The sequence below is a fragment of the Trichosurus vulpecula genome, chromosome 2 (assembly GCF_011100635.1).
Source record: "Trichosurus vulpecula isolate mTriVul1 chromosome 2, mTriVul1.pri, whole genome shotgun sequence".
Classification (NCBI taxonomy): Eukaryota; Metazoa; Chordata; class Mammalia; order Diprotodontia; family Phalangeridae; genus Trichosurus; species Trichosurus vulpecula.
In genome coordinates, this window is record NC_050574.1 from 311,578,585 (window position 1) to 311,604,065 (window position 25,481).

Consider the following 25,481-nt stretch of genomic DNA (forward strand, 5'->3'; position numbering starts at 1 on the left):
CTATTTTTCTTGAGGTTTTTTTGATCTATATTTTCTTTTACAACATGACTAACATGGAAATATGTTTTGCATGACTAGACATGTATAACCTATATCAAATTGTTTGCTTTCTCAATGGAGGGGAGGAGGAGGAGGAAAGGAGAGTATTTGGAACTCAAAAATTTAAAAACCAAATATTAAAAATTGTTTTTAACATGTAATTGGGAAAAAACTAAAATATTAAATAAAAAAGAAATGTTTTGCTCTTTCCGATTTAGGTATCAGCACTATATTTGTGTCATAAAAGGAATCTGGCAGAACTCTTTCTTTGCCTATTTTCCCAAATGGTTTATATAGTAATTAATTTTTCTTTAAATGGTTGGTAGGATTTACTTGTGAATCCACTTGGTCCCATAGACTTTTTCTTAGGGAGCTCATTTATAGCTTGTTCAATTTCTTTTTCTAAGATATGATTATTTAAGTATTCTATTTCCTCTTCTGTTAATCTGGTTAATTTCTATTTTTATAAATATTCTTTCATTTCATTTAGACTGTCAGGTTTATTGGCATATAATTGGGCATAACAGCTCCTAATAATTGCTTTAATTTCATCTTCACCCTTCTCATTTTTGATCCATTTTCCATTTTTCATACCATCCCCTGTGCCTCAGGGTTTCTAAGCTTCTTTTTCTTTTATTGCTGCCCCATAAATAACTTTTAGCTTCAGATCTTTCCCCTTCAGATATATTTTGTATATCCTATCTCAAGACATCCTTAGTCCTCTGGGTTAAACTATCTGGCTTCTAATTAGCATTAGCTAAATTCCATAGGATCATGCCTTTGGCAAACACCCATCAATTTCAAATTCAATGTGAATGATTGGATTAGTGTCCCAATAAAAAAATGTTCATAGTTAACCTTTTTCATTTAACCCAGAGACATTGAAAATTATAGCAAATACTCCATGGCTGGTAGATGCTGTTCTTGGAAGCAGAGGGGAAATACACTTTTGGATCAAGGGATTTGATGATCAAATTCAAACTTCCTCTGAGCTCTACCTTATTCAATAAAACAGCTTGTACAGTAGTAGAATTCTATAGGTGGTATCTTCCAGGACAAGTTTCAGAACACAGGAATACTAGAGAAAACTAGATTACCTTTCTTGGCTCGAAGTACTCGCCCCAACCTTTGTGCCTCCTGTCTTCGGGAGCCACCATGAGAAGATATCTGAATTAGAACATTTGCTTCAGGCAGATCAAATGATGTGTCTCCTACCTGCAAAATTGAAGCAACTACTGAGTCTGAGTAGGTAAGAACCTGTTTTTGTATAAAAAGTGCAAAGACATAAAGAAAGAATGCCTTGAATGTAATTAGATGAAGCATTTATTAAATGCTTATTATGTGCCAGGCACTGTGCTAAGTGCTGGGGATTCAAAAACAGGGAAACAAGATGATCTCTACTCTCAAGTAGCTTACATCCCAATAAGGGAAGACTACATGCAACAGAGGTGAAAAGCAAGGGCGGGGGAGGTTTTGGGAAAGGGGGAGTGGTAAGGATGGACTCAAAAGGGAAGAAAGCAGGATGGTGGGGACTTCTGATGATTTAGTGGTTCTGGCAAGGAATCATCAATCATCACATTAGCCTTAGGGTGGAGTCATCCTCAAAGAACACTTCAAAACCCTAAGTCAATGTCAATTTTGTCTATTCATCCCAAATATTTTATTACCATGATAATGGCAGTATCATAGAAATAACGGAGTAGACTACGTTCATGTTGTATTTTCAACTTTTATGGAGAAAATATCATGCCATCCTTCTTTTGTGAAGATGTTATTGATTCTTTCTCCCATCATGCATTTAGCCACGGCCATTCTCCTGATCTCATCTGCCTTCTGAACAACGGGTGAGATGTTGAGATTGGATTAGGAGTTCAGTCTATGGTCACGGAATACGCAAAAGAACTTACACTGGGAATTAACTTATTATCATGGTCACATTAGCATTATACTTTAATCCCTAAGAATATGGAGATTTAATTTTTATTCATACTACCAAGTTAAACATGGCATTTGGGAGCCTACAACCCAGCAAAAGGGTGACAATACTTAATCCAAAGTCTAAACCATAATTTTAAATAATGCTTCTGTGAGGATAAAAAAACTATTTTTGTTTTATCTTATATTGAAAATTCAGATTAAAGAATCCCTACTTTTTTTTAATAGGGAACTGGAACCAAAAATATATGCCCAAACGTAAGGGGTTGGTGCCGACCCCGGGGCTGTCAGGATCCTAGCACTTGGCCTGTTTCCTGGGTAAAACCAGACAGGCTTAGTAGGAGCTGGAATGGCAGGCGCCCGGAGGGAGGGCCTCCGCCCTTAACAGCCCCCTATAGTCATCCTCCTCATGCAGGCAGAGTCCATCCACTAGGGACTCTCAAGCCCAGAAGGAGGAACCCAGCTGGCCACTACCTAATGCTCCTGAACCAGTGCCTAACACAACAATGCTTTGATACTTTACTTACTGGAACATCTTTGATACTTTACAAGGGCATCCTGCCCCTTGCCTCATACAGCTCATACAGCTCTGATATCAGCTGGCTACATGCCTGAGCCTTCCCATGCCTCCATAGATACTGTAGGACAGCACCCCACTTTGTTCCCATACTCCCATAGAAACTATCTTGCTACAGCCCTAATTTTCCCATATGCCTGTAGGAACCATAGTTTGCTACAATCCAGATTCTTCCCACCCGATATCGATCTTCCCATGCTGTCATCCCCTCACCCCTTGAACACCTGCTTCTGCTCATGTAGTGCAAAACCCTATAAAACTGGATAATGTCTCCCAATAAATCGGAGTTGTATCTTCCCTGACTCCTGCCTCATCATTACGTACTGAGATTGGGGTCCTTGCTGGTCAGGGACCCCCAACACCCAAAGACTGGGGAATGACAAACAAATTGCGGTACAAGAATATAACAGAATATTACTACACTATAAGAAGTGGTGAATATGAAGAATTCAGAGAAGCATGGGAAGATGAATGAAATGATGCGGAGTGAAATAAGCAGAATCAAGAACAATATGTATACAACTATAATAATTAAAAAGAAAGAAATTGAATGCTATGTGATTATAATGACTAAACTTGGCTTTAGATAAGAATTGAGAAAAATTTCTCCCTTCTGTGTAAAGGTGAAGAGTATTGCACATACCATTAAAAATGGTCAGTGTGCCATTTGGTTTTGCTGAAATGTTTTTTTTTTCTCTTTCTTCTATGTGTTTTTGCTACAAGGGATGGTGTGCTAAATAGGGGAGAGTAAAGATGTATTATATGGAAATAAAGGTGATACAAATACGAAAGATATTCATAAAATTTTAAAAATACATGTTGAAAATATGAAATATTTTTGAGTAAGATATGAGAATCTCTATGTCCCATACCTTGGTCAATGGTAGGGACTACTATCAAGTGACATTGATAAATTCTCCTCTGACACTTGGATTGACTATATGACGCTGGCAAGTACTGGACTATAAAAAAAGTTAAATAATCAAATCAATAAAAACCTACTTGTGGAATATCCTAAGGCCATTTTAAATTCCAAATTATTAAATCCCAATAAGCTCCTGGACAGATTCCTCCATTGGCCAACTTCTGTATACTCTGGGAATGCAAACTCGTTTTGGTACCACTATAAGCAAAACATAATTAAGAAAGTAAAGCTGCTGTCCCTCAAATCATAATACATTCGAAACACAGAATTTAGGGTTATTTGCTGTTCTGCTGCTCTGTAAGCAGAAAGAATGGAATGACAGCCTAGCCTGGGACCATCTATTTAACCAGTGAAGTCACAACTATGATCTGTATGTTCAGTCAAGTACCTTCTTCCTGTTATAGCAATATCATCTTGAAGGACCCCTTACTTACTTTGGATATGAAGATAGTGTTGATCTTTGGGTTATGCTTGAAATTCTGCAGAATCTGCATTCTTTCTCCTTGTGATGTAGGACCATAGATATAGGGTCTGGAAAAGGATGCAGCTTAGTTAGAAGACCTGGGAATGATCTGTAGGATGCAGACTACAGAATGCTCCTTGAAACTGTCTTACAAACCTATCATAAGTGATGATGCTACTCTGATCTGTGATTTTACTGGTATGGGGAAATTCGCTTGACCTATGTAGATAAACATTTCTTCTGTAATTTACAATCTTAAGGAAGCACATGGAGACACAGAAAGCTTAAGAGACTTGTCAACAATCACAGAACTAGTATATGTCAGAGGCAGGATGAGTCTTCCTAACTCCAAGGCCAGCCCTTTAGCTACTATTACCACTACCACTACCACTACCACCACTACTACTACAACAATGCAAAAGTGTGTTAACTGCACTTTATGCTACCTAATCTCAATCAGGCCCCCACTGTGACATAGCAGTTCTTTTATACATCTTTAATTAACTTGCTATCCCGCTCACCATTTCAGCCCTTCTCAAATTTTTTGGGCTCCTCCTCCCCAGTTCTCTCAGCTGAGAATTGTCTTTCATATTTCAGTGAAAACTGATGAGGCTGTTTACTGAGCCCTCCTCCCTCTTCTCCTCTGTACCTGATCTCACAACACAGCGATGCCTCTCCCACCACCTTTTCTTCACTCCATGTCATATAAGGTGGCCCTTGTTCTTGCCATGCCAGACCCCTCTTCATATGCAGGAACACGCCCACTGTATCATCCTCATTCTTTAACTTCTCCTTCTTTATCACCCCCACTTCCTAATTTATCATCAGGCTCTCCCTTTCTACTGGATGATTCCATACTGACCACAAATATGCCCAATACTCACCATCCTCCAAAAACCTGTCCATCCCTGCTACCTACTGTCCTCTATCTTGCCTCTCTTTTGAGAATAAACTCCTTGAAAAGGCCATTCACAATAGGTACCTCTACTTTCTTTCCTCATTCTCTTCTTAACTCTATGCAGTATGACTTATGACCTCATAATTCAATCAACCAAAACCACTCTTTCCAAAGTTAACCAATGATCTCTTAATCTCTAAATCCAATGGCCTTTTTTCTTTTTTCCTTTCTTTTTTTTCTTGGTTGCAGGGGGAAAGGCAGGGCAATTGGGGTCAAGTGACTTGTCCAAGGTCACACAGCTAGTAAGTGTGTCAAGTGTCTGAGGTCACATTTGAACTCAGGTCCTCATGACTCCAGGGCTGGTGCTCTACTCACTGAGCCACCTAGCTGCCCCAAAATCATTCTGGAAATGAACGGAAAACCAATTTTTTTTTGGTTTTGTCTTTGGAGGGGGTAGGCAAGGTAATTGGGGTTATGTAACTTGCCCAAGGTCACACAGCCAGTAAGTGTCAAGTGTCTGGGGCTGAATTTGAACTCAGGTCCTCCTAACTCCAGGGCCAGTGCTCTATTCACTGCGCCACCTAGCTGGCCCCCCAATGGCTTTTTTTCAATCCCCATCCTTGACTGTTCTGCAGAATCTGACACTGTTATCACTTTCTTCTCCTGGATATTTTCTTCTTTCTAGGTTTTTTGTGGCACTGCTCTCCTCTGACTATACCTTCTTTCTGTCTCCTTTCCAAGATCTTATGCCTCCTAACTGTGGGTCTTCCACAAGGCTCTGTGCTGAGCCCTCCACTTCCTTTACATGATTTTACTTGGAGATTTCATCAGTTCCTACGGTTTTCAATATCTTTATGCAGATGATGCTCAAATCTACTTATCCAGACCTAACTCAACCTCTAGTCTCATATTTCCAACAGCCTATAAGACATCTTGAACTGGAAATCCATCTTAAACTCAACATGTCAAAAAATGAATTCATTATCTTTCCCTCCAAAATCTCCCCTTTTCCTAACAGTCCTATTACTGTCGAGGCTACCACCAGTCCACTCAGGCTCTCAATGGAGGTGTCACCTTTGACTCCTCTCACTCTTCATATCCGATCAGCTGTCAGGTCTTATCATTTATACCTTTGTAATACTTCTCATAAATGTCCCCTTTTCTCCAATGACACTGCTACCACCCTGGTGCAGGCCCTCGTCACCTCAGGAATATTGCAATAGCCTGCTGGTTGGTTTTCATACCTTGAGTCTCTTCCTCTTCCAGCCCACCCTTTATTCAATCATCATAATGATTCCCAAAAGCACAGTAACTGTGGGTGAGGAGACTAGAGGCTGGGTTAGGTCTAGCTAAGTAGATTTGAGCATCATTTGCATAGAGATGTTGGAAACCGCCGGAGCCGATGAAATCTCCAAGTGAAATCATGTAAAGGAAGTACAGGGCTTTTGATCATATCATCCTTCTCTGCTCCCATTCAATACTAGTAGCTCCCTACTGCCTCCAGGATTAAATATAGGGTGTCTCAAAAGTCTCAGATTTGAGAATCCTGTATAAAATCCTCTGTTTGGTTTTTGGTGCTCTCTATAACCTGGCTCCTTCTTTCCCTTCCGTTCCCTTCCCTTCCGTTCCCTTCCCTTCCTCTCACTTCTCTTCCCTCCCCTCCTCTTCCCTTCCCTCCTCTCCTCTGGAAGGCCCATTTTGAGGGTCGAAGGCTGCCTCCTTTACTTTCAGTTTACTGGCTAGATTTCTTTCTCAAAAACCAAGTCTTAAACTCACCTCACTCTGGAGCTCATAGATTGGACAACAGGTCCCTGCCTTCCTAGCACAGAGTGAATATAAATACTAAATAGTAACTATTTCTCTTTTGGCCAGGAACCCTGAGGGTCTTCCCCTCCCAGTGTGATGGGTGTTACCTCACAGTGAGCACCCAAAAAGACCTTAGCCTGAAAGGGCCAGGATCTCCCAAAGCATCCTGGGCCATCTCCAGTCGCCTTGGTGAATATCAAGCCACTGGACCCAGATGGCTCTGGAGGAGAAAGTGAGGCTGGTGACCTTGCGCAGCCCTCCCTCACTCAAATCAAAGCCAAGTGCAAGTCATGTCATCATTTCCCTGATGTCATGGTCCTCTTCGAGAACACAGGACAAACACAACAACAACAACCTGGCCCATTGCTAGTTTCTGAGTCGGCTTGTATCTTACTCCCTTGCACATACTCTGTGATCCAATACCATTCTCCTTGCCATTCTTCAAAAACACAGGATGCTATATCTTCTGATTGTGCATTTTCATTGGCTGTCCTGCATGCTAACAGTCTCCCTCTTCATCTCCAGCTCCTAACTTCCCTGGCTTCCCTTGATGCTCTACATGCTACATGCTGAAAGAAGCCTTTCCCACTCCTCCTTAACCTTTGCACCTTCCCTCTGAGATGACGCTCAATTTATTGGGTAGATGTTGTTTGCATGTCATTTCCCTATTAGACCTTGAGCTCCTTGAGAACAGGACTGTCTTTACCCTTTCTTTGCATCTGCAACATTTAGCACAGCGCCTGATGTATGGTGGGTACTTAATAAACACTAATGGACTTGACTTATTATTTGAAAGAGAAAATCCTGTCTAGGGATTCTTTTGGCTAGGGATTTCCTTGTCCAAAGAGGAAGACCATGAAGGATAAAGAAAATCACTGGCTGCAGAGACTTAACCCCATGCAAATGACTTAAAGAGTTTGTTAGGTTGACCAGTGACTTGAGCTCTCCCTCACTTTTCTATGACTGTGTTTCTTACATCCTTTAGAGTTCCATACTTAATTAGGATAACACAGCCAACTCAGTTTTTTAATCTAATTGCTAGAGGGAGATTAATTAATAACACTTAATGGTTTTCCTTGTTTGATGTGGTCTAATGGGACTGTCAAGAGGAAAACTCATTACTATGAATGAAAAACTCATTCCATGTGAAAGGCTGGAAGCAGCTGCTTCACAGGGATGTAGCTTGATACGAGAATCTGACAGATGAGACAGCTATGTCTTCATTCTTTTCTTGCCTTTTGAATCCAACTTGGCTCTTCTATAGGTAGGCATAAACCTGTCCAGCTCCCTTACCAGTTACCACCAACTGGCAGCCTAGAACCACACTCCCTTCTCTCTGTCTCCTGGATTTCTCTGGCCTCCAGCTGAGACAGCCCTCCCAAGGATATTTCAGCACAGACCCTTGTGCTCCTCAGATATCTCCTATGGGTAACAATCTCTGTGAACTAAGAATCAGGAGAGAAGTTTCAACTTTTACTAAAGTTGATGCTGCTTAGGCTTACAAGTGATCACTTTTCCTCTCTAGATTTGGTTTGTACAAGTACTGAGTTGAGCTTTTGTTTGCTCAATCTTCTAGCCTCCTGTAGAGTTTGGTAGGGAAGATATGGAGTGTAAGGATGGAAGTATGATTCAACCTTGCTCTTTTCTCTGACCCAATTCCAATGAGGGACCATAAGTATGCCAGTAGTATTTCTGTTTATTGCCAACATTGGAAATGTGGCGTAATAGAAAGAACACTGGAATTACTGTCAGAGGAACATCTGAGTTTGAATTCTGTGATCCATTATTCACTGCTAGTTTGACACTGAACAAGTCCACTCTCTGGGACTCAGTTTCCTCATCTGCAAAATGAGGGAATTGAACTAAATGATCCCCGAGCCCCCTTCCATATTTAAAATCTATGATCCTACATAAGGCTACAAAGACTACAAAATTAGCATCTGCAAGGTTTTCAAAGCATTTTAACAAATCCAGACCAAGAAGACTTCTCGAAGCACTCTTGAATCATCTACTCTATGCGTCTCAGATTTTCACCAAGTTGTCTTCATTCTTTCCCAAACATCTCCACAGGCAATTTCAAACAACCACTAGCTCTGTTGGGCACTTTGTATGCACTGATAGTACTGTAAATAGTGACCAGCAATGACTGCCTTCGGTTCCTTTTAAACATCCATTTTGTGAGCTACAGAAATGATTAAGGGTCATAGGATAATACATCTAGAGCTGGAAGGGAACTCCTATGTAAGAGTGACTCACACCGAAATATTGAGGGTCAGAAAAGCCAATCGCCTCTTTTTTATACACTGAGAAGTTTACAATCTTTTGTTATTTCAAGACCATCTACCGGTAAAATGAGAGGAGCTCTAAAGTTTCCTTTGTTATCAAGACTTCAAAAGATTTTGTCCCTACACCTTCAATGAGGCCAAGAAGGCTTCGTCCTCAATCAAGGAATAGACATTTCACCATCTCCACTTGATATTCCCACCTACTGATGCTACTATGGTCACACAGCAATCCATACTTTGCATGTAAAACCTTATTCTTTCCCTAAGACAAGGCTACTTACAGTCTCTAGAGAGGTAAATGGAGGCTCTCATATAGTAATAAAGCAATCTTCCCAAACCTCAGATTTCCAACCAGAGGTTTTGCCTTTGAAAAAATTACTGGCAGCTATGGGAACTCTCCATCTGGGCCAAAAAACTGTGGTATATTCGGGCAGAAAAGGGCTTAAATTCTAGTCAAATTAGGGATATTTTTACATATCTCTATTTTTCTGTATTCATTACAACAGAAATCAACCAAACTGTTTCCATAATGGACAATCTCTCAATTTCCTAGGGTCCCCAGATGGCAAACATCCCAGAAGGTTTTTATCCACATGAAGGAGACTAGAGAAGGGCAACCATGTTCCACAACCTGACACTCTTTCTTTTGACCGCCGCCTTCCTCAGTTTACCCTCCCTCCTGATTCCCCTTCCTTATCTTTCTGTTTTCCCCTTGCTACTTCTTCCCTCCCTTCTGACCACCCCCTCCCCATTTTTCCCCCTTTTCCCTCCTACTGCCTGTAGGACAAGTTAGATTTTTATACTTATCAAGGTATGTTATTCCCTTCTTGAACCAAATCTGATGAGAGTAAGGCTCAGATACTGCTCTTCTCCCTCCCTTCTTAACTTCTACCACAACATGTTTTTGTGCCTCTTCACGTGATGTAATTTATCCTTTTCTACTACCTCCTTACTTCTTCTCCCAGAACTATCCCTTTAGAGCTCTTAGTTATATTTTTTATCATTATATCAGTTATTTTATACTGATACCCACAATCTATGAATATCTCTTTCAAATGTCATAAGTATACTATTCTCAAGATTGACATATACATATATACATACGTATATATATAAAAACAAAATAATCCTATATAAGGATGTAACTAGGGGTTTTTTGTCCCCTGGTTACCTTTTCGTGTCTCTCTTGAGTTTTGTACTTGGAGATCACATTTTCCATTGAGCTCTGGCCTTTTCATCAGGAAGGTCTGGAAGTCCCTTATTTCACTAAATGTCCATCTCCTTGCCTGGCAAAGCAGTTTGGCTGGGTAGTTGATCCTTGGTTGTAGTCCAAGCTCCTTTGCCTTTCGGAATATCATATTCTGATTTCTCCTGTCATTTAATGTAGAAGCTGAAAGATCCTGTGTGATCCTGACTGCAGGCCTGTGATATTTGAATTGTTTCTTTCTAGCTGCTTGCAGGATTTTCCCCTTGACCTGGTAGTTCTGGAATTTGGCTATAATATTTCTTGGAGTTTTCAATTTGGGATCTTTTTCTGGGGGTGATCGATGGATTCTTTCGATGAAAATTTTACTCTCTGGTTCTAGGACCTCCGGGCAATTTTCCTTAAGGATTTCATGGAAGATATTGTCCAGGTTCTTTTACTCACCATAGCTTTCAGGTAGACCAATAATTCTTAGATTGTCTCTCCTGGATCTATTTTCCAGGTCAGTTGTTTTTCCAATCAGATATTTCACATTTGTTTTCTATTTTTTCATCCTTTAGATTTTGTTTGACTGATTCTTGATGTCTCATAGAGTCATTAGCTTCTACTTGTCCAATTCTAATTTTTAATGTTTTGTTTTCTTCCTTTATCTTCTCTATATCCTTTTCCATTTTGTTGATTTTACTCTTCAATGAGACATTTTCTCCAGTTATATTCTGATGCTCCTCAACCATTTCACCAATTTTACCTTTTAAAGGTTTGTTTTCCTCATTGAATTTTTTTTTTTCCATTTTTCTTTTACCTCTCTAATTTGTTTTTCAAAGTCCTCCTTGAGTTCTTCCAGGAATGCTTTATGGTCTGGAGAAGAGTTCACTTTCCCTTTTGAGGTTTCAGATGTGGGTATGGTGTCTGTGCTGTCCTCTTCTGAATTGGTATTTTGATCTTCCCTGTCTCCATAATACGAATCAAATGTCTTTGGCTTTTTAGAGTGCTTTTTCATGGTGTTTTTTTTCCTCCTGGCTTCTAAAAGTGGATCTCTGCTTCTGGGGCTCAGGGGGCTCTGTCCCAAGTTTCTTGTGTTGGGATCTAGCTTTATGTTCTATGGCCTCTGGTTTCATGAGGTGTGGGAGAGGGGTAGTCTGGCTGCTGGGGGTCTCCTCTTCCCCAGGATTGTTCTACAGAATGGGTGGGTGGTCTCAGCTCTTGTCTGGGCTGGTGTCTGCTACCTCCCGTGGCTGTGCAAAGCCACGCCTGTGGTTCTGGTGTTTACATTTGTTAGCTCCACCCTCTGGGGCTCAGTTACTCTCGTTGTTCTGCTGAGGTGAGGGCTGCTGGGACACCTCTCTTCCTGTACTACTCTCCTTCCACCACCACAGGAAGGGCCCTCTCCCCCACTTCTCTCGCCACTGAAGCACCCCTTCTGGCTCCTCTGTTTCTCCTGAGGTTTTGTTCTCTTGGTTTATTCAAGGGAGGGATGAGAGCCGTTTTTGCTTGTACATCATGGCTCCTGGAAGTTCAAGAAGGCAAGTTTCAAACCTTTATACTGTGGGTTGGAGGCCTCCAGGCTAGTTGCTCCCGTGGCTGCAGGCTCTGCTCTCCAACAGACTACAGTCCTGGGCTGAGAGGCCTGGGGTTTGATTGCAGCCGCAGCAAGTACTTCCGCCCTGGGTCTGTTTCTGCTCCCATGTCCAGTGAACCATCCAGACCCACGCGCTGGCTGGATTCCTCTGCTGTTCCGGTGGGTTTGGTCTGGTGCCGTTCCATGGGCCCAGTGCCCCCTCTCAGTCTACTTGTGGCTTCTAACTCTCTCAAATCTCCTCAGATTCACTTTTTTAGAAGTATCTGACAGAATTTGAGAGAGAGTTCTGGTAGTTCCTTTCTTTTACAGAGCCATCTTGGCTCCACCCCTGACACTCTTTCTTAATAGGCTACCTAACTTCATTAAAGTCCAATATTCTAAAACCTTAGAAGACTGAAGTAGGACCATAAACTTAATTAAGAAAGTATTCTCTTCAAGGAGGTGACAAACTCCCTTCTAGGAAGGTACCTGGCAGTCCTCTTTTATTCAACAAGGATCCCATCTATCTCCTTCCTTTATATTCTGTATTCAGAATCAATTAATTCATTTCCCCTTCCTCCACTGCTCCCAAAATACTAACCATACAAACAATATTCCAGAAGCATTGTTAATCTTAATCCTGATAAATTAAAGGGAAAACAAAGGTGAAGGATACCCTTGATTTAGTCATCCAGAGGGGTCTGACGGATGTTTTGAAGTAAGTGGGGAGTTATGGACAGGATGTTCTTTGGTTGGAGGCAGGGCAAAAAGAAAGAACAGAGGTACAATAAAGACAGTAACTTTTTAACATAGGGCATTAGTAATTTCGAAAGAAGTGATGAATTCTATTAACAGAGAAAAAGCATTGCAAAATTAGTAACAAATTGCCTTCCCCTACAATAGAACTGAACCAAAAAAGCCTGGCTTAACTGAACAATTCTGTAACAACTAAAAGTGACTTATACTTAGCCACTATTAGTGGTTAACAGGCTAAGCCTAACATCAGAATAAGGCTCCCTTACAATGGTAACTGATCAATATAAACCAAAAAACTCACTTGATAGTTGATCATACTTTGGATTTGAAAGCAGTAGCTTTCCTGATTTACTGGTTAAGATGTCTATACTAAGAGGGTAGAGGAAGGAGATAGATATTTTGTGTCATGGTTGACCCTGAACCTAAGACAGTTCTGAGGCTAATGCTATCACTCTATTATTAAAATATGTTTGTAAATAACCCACATGTCATTAAGAAAAACTTAATCTATGTTCAATTTATTCTAAGAGATTTCCATATAAGCGAATGTTCCCATTTTTTATAGTATATACAGTATTCACCTCTGCAAAGAAAGAATTTTTCTCAACTCTTATCTGGGAATCAAGCTTAGTAATAAGTCACTAACACTTCATTTCACCAGTATCTTCAGAGAATGGGGGTCAACGGGGTACGGTTCCATGTAAATAACATTTCCAAACAATAATTTTAGATCTTAAAAGTACCAAAGCTGTTTTAGCTATTTTATATGGAAACAAACATAAATTCCCATACTGTTTTGTCCTCAGGGCATGTTGTGGTATGTACATCTGTCAGTCCTCACATAAATGGCCCCACACATATGTTGAGTTCTTACATTTATTTCTATAGTTTTCCTGTTTCCTTTCACTGTCAACTGTCTTTTCTTGCTCCTATCAATGTACCTGACTGTAAACTACCATGGGCTTCTTAGCAATAAGCATAAAATAAGGCCAAGTAGGCTCTGAAGGCCTGAGAAGTTCTGCTATAAGTCAAGTGCATGAATTTCAGTGTCCTCACTTAGGGACATTTGTTTGACTGCTCAATATCTTTTTTTCCTCAGTCTCTGATCACTGACCAAAAGCTGTCCAGGTAGTTTAGGATGTGAGACAAATGTCTTCCAGATGAGGACTGATTATAATTGTTTCATTTGCCATGTAAATTGATACTATTCAACACAGTGTAGAAAGTCTGATTTGGATCAGATAATATGGTCAGAAGCACCATCTCTGTACTAAGATACTACATAAATAAAAGTCCTGAAATCAGCTGATCTAAGTTTCATCTAAGATATCTCATACCTGCATGAATCCATATACTAACACACGAAATTGAGTACTACTTTTTAGTTCGTATTTTGGCTTTGAGGTACAGACATAGGAGACAAAGGAATTTCAATACTAATACTTTCTACTCTTCCTGGTACTAAGTTTGTTTTTGTTACATGTGGGGTAGGTCCTCAGAACACTCAGCCTTCTACTGCAATCACTGGAACATGCAGAATCCTGTCTTGTTCTAAGAAGCAACAAACAGTCACCAGTCCTTTTCCTTTCAAAGCAAAAGTTCTCTTACCATTTCCTCGAAAACTTCCATTACAATTATCTAATACTTTAGTCACTATATAATGTACAGATATACTTGAAGCATCATGAAAGACTATTAGAAACATGGTGTTCCATCTAGCCCAGCATTCTCTCTTGGACAGAAGAGACAAGAGATGGTTTCTGAGAGGCTGAGTAGTATTTATTTTCTTTGACAATAACCTGTAAATATTAAGGATGTGTCCCCAACCTCCCTAACTTCTAGTAACATGTCTACCTATGACATTATCTAAACCCTTACCTCAAATAAAATCTTCAGCTCTTGAAAGGCTCTGGGAAGAGTTGACTTTTGTATATATATATTTTCATGCCCAGTGGTGCACAAGTTCCTCCTGAGGTGAAGGAAGCTCTCAATCACAATTTCCAAACTTACTTGTTCAGCCGGATAGCATATTCCTTCAGGGCGAAGACGTTGTCTGCAAAAACGATGATCTTGTCATTCCTTCGTTCATGGAATTTGATCAGAAACTGGCAGGCTCTGAATTTGTTGGGGTTCATGGTATATAGTAATATCCGTTTCTTGGTTTTGATTGCCACATATTCCCTATAAAATTCAGGAGACATTGGGCACCAAACCTAAAGTGAAACAGAAAGATAGCTATAATCTCTCAAGTCCAACATCCCTTCATTAGCATACCCAATATTCTAAGCTCCAAAATTTCCATATGGTCACCAACAAGGCATTCAATGCTCTCTTCGATCAGTCAGCACTTTCTCACATATTCATCATGTGCCACAGACCTTGGGAGACAGCAGGGTAGAAGTATGAACAAAGAATTTGGTGACAAGATCTAGTTTTAAGTTCTTTCTCCACTCCTTAATTCCTGTGTCTTTTAGCCTTTCTGAGCCAAAGTTATCACATCTTTAAAAGGAGAAGGTTAGACTAAATGTCTTCCTACGGTATCTTCCAATTCTAAATCTATGATCCCAAAGGAAAAGTGTCTCCATTAGGAAATGATACACTAGTTACACACTCAACAAATGTCTGCGATGGGATTTGAACCCAGATCCTTCTGTCTCCAAGTCTAGTGGTCTATCCATCATGCCAAGCTACCCCTAAAAACTCTGAGACCCACTATCTTAAACTCATTAAACAGTCAAAGATAGCTAAAAATTAGAGAAGTTAGTGCTGGTGGGGCTAGACAAAATCAGGTACACTCATGCAGAGCTGGTAAAGACTGTGAATTGGTATAATCTTTCTAGAAAGGGAAACAGAATTATACTTATAAAAGCTATAAGACTACTCATACTCTTTGCCTGGTATATTATCATAGCGTGTAATAAAATGTGGGAAGACTTCTATGAAGTGATACAGAACCAAGAAAGCATACATACTATGACTATGTAAACAAAAAAATGACATAGGAGTAAACAGGATGACTCTGTTACTACCTTAATAATACACATGTAATACCACAAGTAGTCAAGGCTTATGATTTTGTGTACAATCTTTTTTGGGGATTCTTGTTTGTGTATTTAATAATTTGTGTGTTAAAAGTTGTTTAACTTGTAATAAAAACAGAGAAGTTAAAGTACACAAGGAGCAACCTGCTTTGGTGAGAAAACAGGAAAATATGCACTACAGTTCTAAGCAATGGGAAATTGCCAATGGATGACAGGGTTTTAACAACACAAAACATCACACAGAAGTATATCAATAATCTATCCAGTCTGTATTCTATGTTCAATGGGGGCACTTAGGGTCAATCCTTCAAAACAGCTTTAATTTCTTTTGATAACTTACGACTATCAACCATGAATCTATGAAAACCCTTTTTAAAATTAATTCATATTCTACCCTTTAGTGCATTTTGGTTTAATGAGTTACAAGAGAAGAATTTGCCCAATAGAACACTGGGCCCTTCCTCTTCTAGATTATAAAATAATCCTTGGAGAACTGTCTACTAATCTTTACTTGTGGATTCTGGCTCTAAAGGCATTCTCTACATACAAAAAAATATTTCATGCAATCTTATGCTTTGTTTTGTTGTTTCTAAATAGCCTTTGATCTAAAATGTTTTCAAAGGCCTTCTAAAAGTTAAACAGCTGGAAAATACATTATTTGGTACATTATCTTGGCAAAGTAAGTTTTTCGATAACTTAAAATGTTTGTTTTTTAAAACCACCTCACTGTGAGTGGTTGATCAAATGACTAAAGAACTATTTCTGCTAGAAAACAAAAAATGTGATCACAATACAGACTGCTCAAAAAATTTTTCAATATACCAGGTAGCGCCATCTGGTGGTCAAAACATTTACCCTTTGGTCCAATGATTTATGTGCAACTTTTTGGATACTTGCAAAACCCCTACCAATCTGATTTTGAGACATTTTAAGAAACCACATAGGATTTAAGAATATTAAGTCAGACCAGTTTAGTAACAAACATTTAAGCTATTAAAACACTACTGTTCAAATTGTTTTGAGTGAAAAGAGCTAATTTTAAAATGAAGTTTTATCTCTGAACAAAACCTTTACAGGTTTTGAATGTTATCAATGTATTCAGAAAAAAGATCCTCCAGGCAATTAATACAGTGTCCTCCAGGCATATTAGAATCACTGGGCACTGACAGAATGGCAAGATACTGTATGGCACCTGTGCCTCAGGCAAGTGAAACTACATAAGGCTTCTCTACCCCTTATATTTGGTTCTGCTCTAGGCCTCAGTTAAACAAAATTGCTAAAACCCTATCTTGATTTCATTCTTCTTTCCTGCTCTGAAAGAATGACCTGCTCCAAAGAACAGCAGCCTTACCTACCACATTACAAATACCACACACATCAGCCCTAACAACCCTACTAATCCTCTTCCCCTGTACCTCTCCCCACAACTTCTTAACAAAAGTAAATAGTTATCACCTCAGCGCACTGGACTTTGGCAATATAGCCATTATTCTGAAGTTCCATCCAATTGGCTTCATATAATTTGGGTCCAATCAAGAAATTCAAGTCCACAATTTTGTCATCTTCTCGGACGAGAGTAGCAGTCAAACCCAACTTGCAGTGAGCCTGCACAATGGTAAGAACTCGTCGAAACATTTTGGCTGGGGAAATAACCACATTATTCATATTTTCAACAAATAATATGAAATGTCAATAGGAAAGCTACGCCAAGCTTGATATTATGAACAACTAGAATCTTATCAGGACTTTTCATTTTAAAATACGTAAAACATGACATATGGGTTCTATTTGTCAGAATAATCCCATGATAGATTAGATGGTATTAATTCCTATATCCCTGAGTTAGAACTTCATGATAGAAATGATTAGGTAGAACTTTTTCTCTCATTTCCAGGCCCATATGGAGGAAAGATCAATGAGGAACGGAAGAAAACAGAGATAGTTTTAAAGTCATGCAAACAGGCCCAATACCCAAAATAAAAAATTGAAATTGGAGGTAATTAAGAACTTAAATAAAAACTCTAAATACCGTCTACAATATTTGTAGTATACAGTTGAACCTCAAATTACATTGAAAAATAGGTTCCTGAAAAACACTGTAACTTGGAAAATGAAATCTTTTAACAAAAAGCTTAACTTTCACAAAAAGTTGAATGATGGGGGGTGGGAGGAGGGGGGTTGAAGGTAGAAGGATGCAGAAATGGTCTTTCCTTCTTCCTCCCTCAACAAACAGGAAGAATAAACTCTTGCTTCAGAAAATGGGGCCCTAGTGAAAAAGGAACTCCATCTCTATCCTCCATTATCCTCCCTTGAAGAGTGTGGAATGGTAAGACAAAATGGTAGAGGCCCAGAGTGGGCAAGGAGTTATTGGGAAGCTCCCGTCTTCAAAAATTAGTTTCTTTATATATTCTACCAAAAAGAATTAGTTGGGAAAGCAAGATCCCACTTTCAAAAGTATATATTTCCATTAGACACAAACAGCTTATTGGGACTCTTTCTGGAAAATTTTTAAACATATCAGAAAATTTTATTTGATTTTGAAAGTATACAATATGTGAATTATTATGATATATACATAGTTTGGGGGAATAAAAGCTTAGTTTTTAAGTGTCTTAATAATGACGGCCTCATACTATTATTAGCTAATATTTCAAGGCATAATATGTGCCTATGGCAGGGTTCATTGTTAATAACAATCAATGTAAATCAATATTTAAATGATCTTTATAATTTTCCATATTTTTTGGTTGACCTGTCAGATCTGATTAGATCATTGTTTTTTACTTCAGAACGTGGTTGATGAGGAGCTTGTAGATAGATGTTTGCATGTTGTCTCCCCATTAGAATGTGAGCTCCTCAAGGGCAGGAACATAGTTTTTGCCTTTCTTTGTATCCCTAGCACTTAGCACAGTGCCTTGGTACATAGTTATACTATAAATGCTTGATATTGAATGACAGAGTACAAGAGTTGGCTCTGCCGTTTTCTTGTTGTTCATTTGTGTTTGCATTTTAGAATTATCCCAATTTGAAGTTTGCTTTTGTTGTTTTTAATTAATGAAATTTGTACTAATAACTCAATAAATAATTATTAATATTTTGGTATATTAAGAACAAAAAAGATTACATATTAAATATGAATTTCTCGTATAATTTTCTTTTTAAAGTGTACATTATATTTTAAAATATTTAAAATAGTAACAAAATTGTAATTTATTTTCCTTTCTGAACTTTGTTTTCTCCCAAATACCTTTCAAAAGTATTTTTTTGCTTCCTTCCTTCCCATTTCTATCTCTACCCATTAACTGGTCTCTAAATTATCCACCCCAAATGTAAACTCTCCATTGTAATAAATTAGTATAATCAGGCAAAACAATTTAATAACACTGGCCATGTGTGAATGTGCACATCTCATTTTATAACTCTGGTCCACTTTACGTGAAAAGATAAGGTGGTATTCTTTGTAGGAATCTTTTTAAGCCACTTATCCATTTTATGAAGGTTAAGTTAGTTACAACTAGTTAATATAATTTATAAATCCACTTAACCAGGGACAAACTGAATTATGTCACTACAAAAGAGAATGAAGTGAGGGTGCCACTCTCAACACCTTCATGTTCTGGAACTTCAATTCCTCCCTTAGGATACCTTGTATATCTTATGTGACATTTCTGAAATTTAGATTCAGTTAGGATACATACTTAAATACATGCATATATACATATACATACACATACATATATATGTATATATGTATATGAAGAAACACCTAAATTGTGTTTGGCATACTCTTTTAAAAGACTTCACTTCCCTAAGTGAATAATATATTTTGGAAAATTTTGTGGTAAAAATTATTTAATATAAAAATGTTCTGAAGCTGAAATGTACCTCAGTTATGTACAAAGTCTAGTTCTGTAAAACACCTCCATTTGTTAATGATACTGGATAAGCGAGATGTTATTATACAGTGAAAATTTAACAAATTAGACCACTAATTCATATTCTGTGAAAACTAAATGAACTAAAATGAAAACTAAAACTTACTTTTGTGTCAATTCTTTGTTAAATGACAATTCAAGTTAGCAATAGTAATTAAGACGACGGGAGGCAGCATGTTAGCGGATAGAGACTTCTGTTTTAAGTCTTGTCCCTGACATATATACTAACTTTTAAAAAAATTTTTATTTTAATTTATGGAATAAAACAAGAATTTCCATAACATAATAAAAAAGATGAGTGCAAATGAAACTGCAAATCTATTATGTACAATTTGCTATTCTTAAACATATAATAAAGTTATCATATAAATTTCCTTTTTTTCCTCTCCCCCCACCCCCATGGCTACCATTAGACACAAACAGGTGTGTATATATATATATATATATATATATATATATATATATATATATATATATATACATAAAATTATTCTATACATACTCTATCTGTCAGTTCTTTCTCTGGATGCAGATAGCATCTTTCTTCACATGCCCTTTATATTTAATTTGGGTATTTATAATAATCAAAATGACTTACTCAATGTCATTCTTAAAACAATATTGCTGTTACTGTATACAATGTTCCCTTGGTTCTGCTCATTTCACGCTTAATTATTTCATGCAAGTCTTTTCATGTTTTTCTAAGATCATTGAGCTCATCATTTCTTATAGCACAGTAGTATCCCATCATAATCATATACCAAAAACTTGTTCTGCCATTCCCCAATTGATGGGCATTTGTGCAATTTTCAGTTCTTTGCCACCACAAAGAGAGCTGTTATAAACATTTTAGAATATATGGGAATGTGTACACACACACACACACACACACACACACACACACAACTTTGTGCCCCAGAAAAAGTCACTTAACCACTCTGCCCTGGGGAATGATAAGTCACAGAAAAAGGGCTTACGTGCATTTTTCTCCAACTTTCTTGCTGGGAGTTTTCTACACTGATGAAATAATAGACCAAAAAAAAATCCCCAAACCTACAGGGAAAATATCTAAAATATTTAAGAGGATGAATTATACTAAAGCACCCTCAAGCACTGTAGGAACTCCCATTTAGATGTCATTGGCAAACCATTCTTATATACTCATTAAAGTATGGGATTGCCTCCAATACAACCATGCCAAGTTTTATTCCTCCATTGTGCCAAGTCTTAACTTATGCCCTCAGGTTAGCTATCACCTAATCACTATCTGGAAACCCACAGAAGCAGTTAAGCAGGTGCTGCTGGGAAAATTCGCTACCCTTTACCTATCGACTGCCTCCTAGATCATCTCATAACTGGTACTGGCACCCCTCACAGAATTAACTCTACACTCCAGGTCAGTAATTGGTGAATAAGAACTCTGCCTCCCTACTTTTTATTTTGGGTGGGATAGTCAATCACAGAGGATGAACAATTTCCCTTCCCTCCCCTGCTACCTTCCAAAATAGCTTCCAATCTTTCCCCTTCTTGTTACTCACATGACCACTCTAGCTCAGGGCCCTGTCACCTCTCACCTAGAATACTGTAACAGCTTTCTGACAGGTCTCTCTGCCTTAAGCCTCATTCCCACAGAAGGCTACATCACTCCCCTACTCAAAAAATGCCAGTGGCTCTTTATTGACTCTATTAGTAAATATTATCTCATCTTTTTTGAAATTTCTATTTTTGTATAATTAACAATACACATAATTGTCAGCACAGATGTTCAGACACATAATTTATAAGCACACATATTGTAGGTACATGCTCAAAATTGTTTTACAGAAGTCTGAATTCTCAAAAAACAGGATATCACTGCACTATGTGAAACTTTGTGACCTCAGTTTAAGCACTGTGTGTACATGTGCATATGTAAGAAATAAAACTTCATTTCATTAACATTCTCTAAAACAGACCCACCATTAACTTACCATTCCTTATTCCCACTTCCATTAGCTTGTGTGAGATGTGAATGTACCATTCTGTTAAATAAAGGCTACTGTTATGTAATCATAAACACTAATATCTGAGCCTCTTTTAAAAATATCACCTTTAAGAACCCCAATGTTCTTAGCTCTCCGTTCTCAAAGTGCTATATGAGAGTTAAGAGCAAATACCAGTGGTGATCTAGATACTAAAGAGCTGCATCCCAACTTAAAAATTTTAAAAAAACTATAGCGTTTACCTGACAACGTGTAGTTTTCTGGTATTGCTGTTGTCGTTATTCTTCCTACCTCTCCTCTAAAAGACTAGAAAGCAGTTTATAGTCTCACAAATGGCCAGTTAGCTTACCAGGTATGGTATGTACTTCATCTAGGATCATAAGTCCCCATTCCTGAGTCTTGAGCCACTCCATGACTCGCTCAGCCTCCCAGGATCTCTTGGTGGTGTGGCCCAGCATGGAGTAGGTGCTGATGGCAATGGAGCAGCCAATGGGCTTATCTTTGGCATCCGAGGTGAACCGGCAAATCTGGCTGTCATCAATGGTAGACCACATCTTGAACTGCGCTTTCCACTGCTCCACAGACACGGCTGAGTTGCCAAGCACCAGGCACCTTTTCCGGACAGTGCATGCAGCTGTCACACCCACCAAAGATTTCCCAGCTCCTATAACAAAAAGCCACAAAGCCTCACCCATGGTCAGGTCAAGGAGAAACTGAAAAAAAAATCCAATCTCATTGCTTGCTACCCAACAGAGAAACTTTTATTGGAAAAAGAGAAAAAATTATACTCATTCTCTGCCTTCAGCTATAAAATGACTTTAAACCAATAACAATTTAAACCATTCCTTAAGACCAAATTAATGCCATAAAGAAATTGAAACAGCTGTCACTAAAATATGCAGACTCATTCTTATGAGGTGGAGGCTTATTCCATTTAAAAACAAATAAGCTCTTAAAAATCAGCAGCAGCTCCTGACCATGAGATCTCACACCTAACCAAGAGTGATAAAACATGTTGTGAGACCAATCAAAGATAGCTCTATTGGAAATACCTGCTTCTTAGAAAACATGAGTTTTAGAGACATTTATAAGGGAGGAAAGAAAAGGCTAGAAGCACCAAAAGGAGAAAAGGGTCTTCTTTACTGATCAGCTGTGCTGGGTTTCAGGTTCCTCATCTGTAAAATGAGAGGGCTGGACTCAACGACACCTAAGGTCACTTACCACAGGGGAGGACGATGACCCCTGACCTGGCACGTCCATTCCCAAACATTTTCCGCAGGCTCTTCTCCTGATAGGGTCTGAGGACAGCTGTCGGTTTCAGGTCTATATTGATGTCAGGATTGACAGAATCATTCCGGAAATCATATTCAGCCAGCAATGGATATTCCAGATGGATGCAGCGCTTCTGAAGCTCCTCAATCATTTCCTGGAAAAGAAGTATTTATGAAATTTTGTTGACTATTTTAATAGAATTAATGTTTAAGTAGAACTTATGTTCAGAACACTGCTTTTTAGATCAGTCTCTGCCTCTTCAGAACTTAACTAATATTGACAGAGTTATAGAACCACAGTAGGCAACCCAACAACATGATTATAAATACCAAGGAGAACATAAAATAGGGAGAAATAGTTTTATCAAAGGAACTCAACACTGTCATGGAGAACATCCTGGCAGAGGACAAATGACAGAGGGAAAGCTCTCCCAGCTCTCCAATGTACTGATTGCATCAAATTCCAAGACACTACAAGGATTCTTCAATGAGCTCTAAGGCCCCTCAAAAGAGATGAGCCTAACAATTCATACAGAAAAAATTTCCCTATCTTGACCAGTAAGCCAGAGTAGGGAATGAAGAAAGGTGTAGCCAGTGCAAGAAAGGTAGGTCAGGCGCTACTCTGATGAATACAATTATCCAAGAAAATTCCAAAGGACTCATGATGAAAAATGCTATCCACCTTCAGAGGAAGAACTGATGAATTCCAAGTTGAGACTGAAGCACACTTTTTTCACTTTCTTTACATTTTTTGCTTTTTATTGTTTTCCTGAGCAACAGGGATTTGGATTTATGTTTTGCATGACTTCACATGTTTAACTGATACCATATTGCTTGCCTTCTCAATGGGGAGGGGAGGCATGGAAGGGAGGGAGACAATTTGGAACTCAAAATTTAAAAAAAATACTCTGAAAGAAAAGTGGGGGGAGGGGAATGTGGGAGGTGGAGAAGGGAGGCCAGGAAGGCTGTGTCATCAGGAGGGAGCCTAGAAACAGGGAGAGCCAGAAGATGAAAGGAGTGAGAAAGGAAGATTTAAGATGAAACCAAGTTTGTTGCTTTTAGCAGGTCACCTGGTGAATAAACCATGTGGAAAGTATATTTGCTAACCTGCTTGACTTCAAAAGATACAGTCTGTGTTTCTTCCTCTTCCTCTTCATCCTTGTCCATTTGCTCATAAAACTCAAACAAGTCTGCAGGGACATCTGTTTTATTCTGACTATCTGTTCCTTGTGATGTGGAGGGTCCACTGCCTCCTTCACTGGTTTTGGAAATCTGCAAAGGCAAGGCAAAACCAAGAGTTGCACTACAGGTGAGAAGAACTAGGGGATGCAGGATTAAGAAAAAACATTTTTCCATTCCCAACAGTTTTCCAGGAACCCAACATACAGCAGATTTGCTTGTGAAGGTCTCAGTGATAAGCTCAGTTTCTTCCCCCTCAGCGTTCCTCAGGCGGCATTCTCGAATCACCTGGTCCTGGAGAAGTTCTTTAATGACATCTGGGTGAGAGCTTTCAACAAAATACCTACAGGAAAGGAAGGAGTAAAAGAACAGGGAGATACTGATTTAACTGATCTGTGACCTTCCCATTTTTAACATTCTGTGCTACAAAGAATATTTTGGTCACTGAACTCTTGGGAGATGGGCACACACTTTAGTTCTAGTTTCCTGTTACCACAAAAACTACTCCACTTAGCTAACCACCTCTAGAAATGATGGCAAAATAAATGACCCCTTCAGGAAAGTGAAGAGCTGGGGCTCTTCTTGCCAAGAACATCAGTAACATTCCCTATTACTCCCTTTGACTAGGTGAAGGGGAAAGTGAAAACAAAAGTTTTGGGTACTGCTTTATCAACAAATTTCAATTCCCTCTCTCCCCTCCTGGGCCCCTGATTTCTTACCTGTTGTGTTTCAGCACTAGCTTGACTTTTCCATAGCTGACAGTACACAACTATAATTAGCAACAAAACCAAACAAAAACAAATTAGGAACAAGTGGTTCAGAATTAGGAAAATATTAACATATCAAGGCATGGGATACGTCAATTCTGCAAATCCATTGTCCAGAACAATGGAGCACTGGAAAACAATTTGGAATACGTAAATAAAGTGACTAAAATGTCCATACCTTTTGACCCAAGATTCCACCATTAGGCTTATGCCCCAAGGATGCCAATGATGTTAAAAAAAAATCTTCATATACACCAAAGTATTTATAGCAGCACTTTTTGTGACAGCAAAGAATTGGAAACAAAGTGGATGCCCATCATTTGGAGAATGACCAAGTAAACTGTGGTATGTGAACATAATGGAATGTTTCTGTGGCTTAAGAAATGACAAATAGGATGAACACGGAGAAACATAAAAATAGCTAATGAAAATTGAAGTAAATAGAACCAAGAAAATGATATACATAATGACTATAATAACATAAATGGAATAATCACAGAACAAAATCAAAGAACATCAATCAAAAAAAGCGATGTGAGGAAACACCTTTACCTTTGCAAAGGTGGGGGTCCACAAATGTACATTGCACATATTTTCAGACTTTTTCAAAATATTGATCAGTTATGCTGATTTTTTTCTTTAAAAAATATCATTTGTTGTGGCTTTGGACTAGAATGGGAAAACTTCAGTGATATTAAAAAAAGAACAATAAAAACTTATTTTTTAAAAAGTTGTAATTTTGTCAGTTATTTTTTCTGAACTGTCTGTTTGTTTTGTTCAATTTTATGAAGTCATTCATTGGGAAATTATTTTAGTCACTCTATTTGCATAATTCCAAATTGTTTTCCAAAAGGGTTGTA

At 38.6% G+C, this 25,481-nt stretch overlaps 1 protein-coding gene across 1 annotated transcript in view; it reads right to left on the minus strand.

Annotated features, from left to right (window-relative positions):
* The window catches only part of ERCC3 (ERCC excision repair 3, TFIIH core complex helicase subunit), a 51,762-nt gene that overhangs the window by 20,250 nt on the left and 6,031 nt on the right, over positions 1-25,481 (minus strand). Inside the window, exons 4-12 of the mRNA XM_036746351.1 lie at positions 24,574-24,623; positions 24,062-24,197; positions 23,783-23,947; positions 22,626-22,830; positions 21,754-22,068; positions 16,943-17,127; positions 14,457-14,659; positions 3,911-4,007; positions 1,137-1,254 (exon numbers count right to left, since the gene is read on the minus strand). Of these exons, the coding sequence (XP_036602246.1) occupies positions 1,137-1,254; positions 3,911-4,007; positions 14,457-14,659; positions 16,943-17,127; positions 21,754-22,068; positions 22,626-22,830; positions 23,783-23,947; positions 24,062-24,197; positions 24,574-24,623 (1,474 nt within the window). The remainder of the gene's footprint in view (positions 1-1,136; positions 1,255-3,910; positions 4,008-14,456; positions 14,660-16,942; positions 17,128-21,753; positions 22,069-22,625; positions 22,831-23,782; positions 23,948-24,061; positions 24,198-24,573; positions 24,624-25,481) is intronic.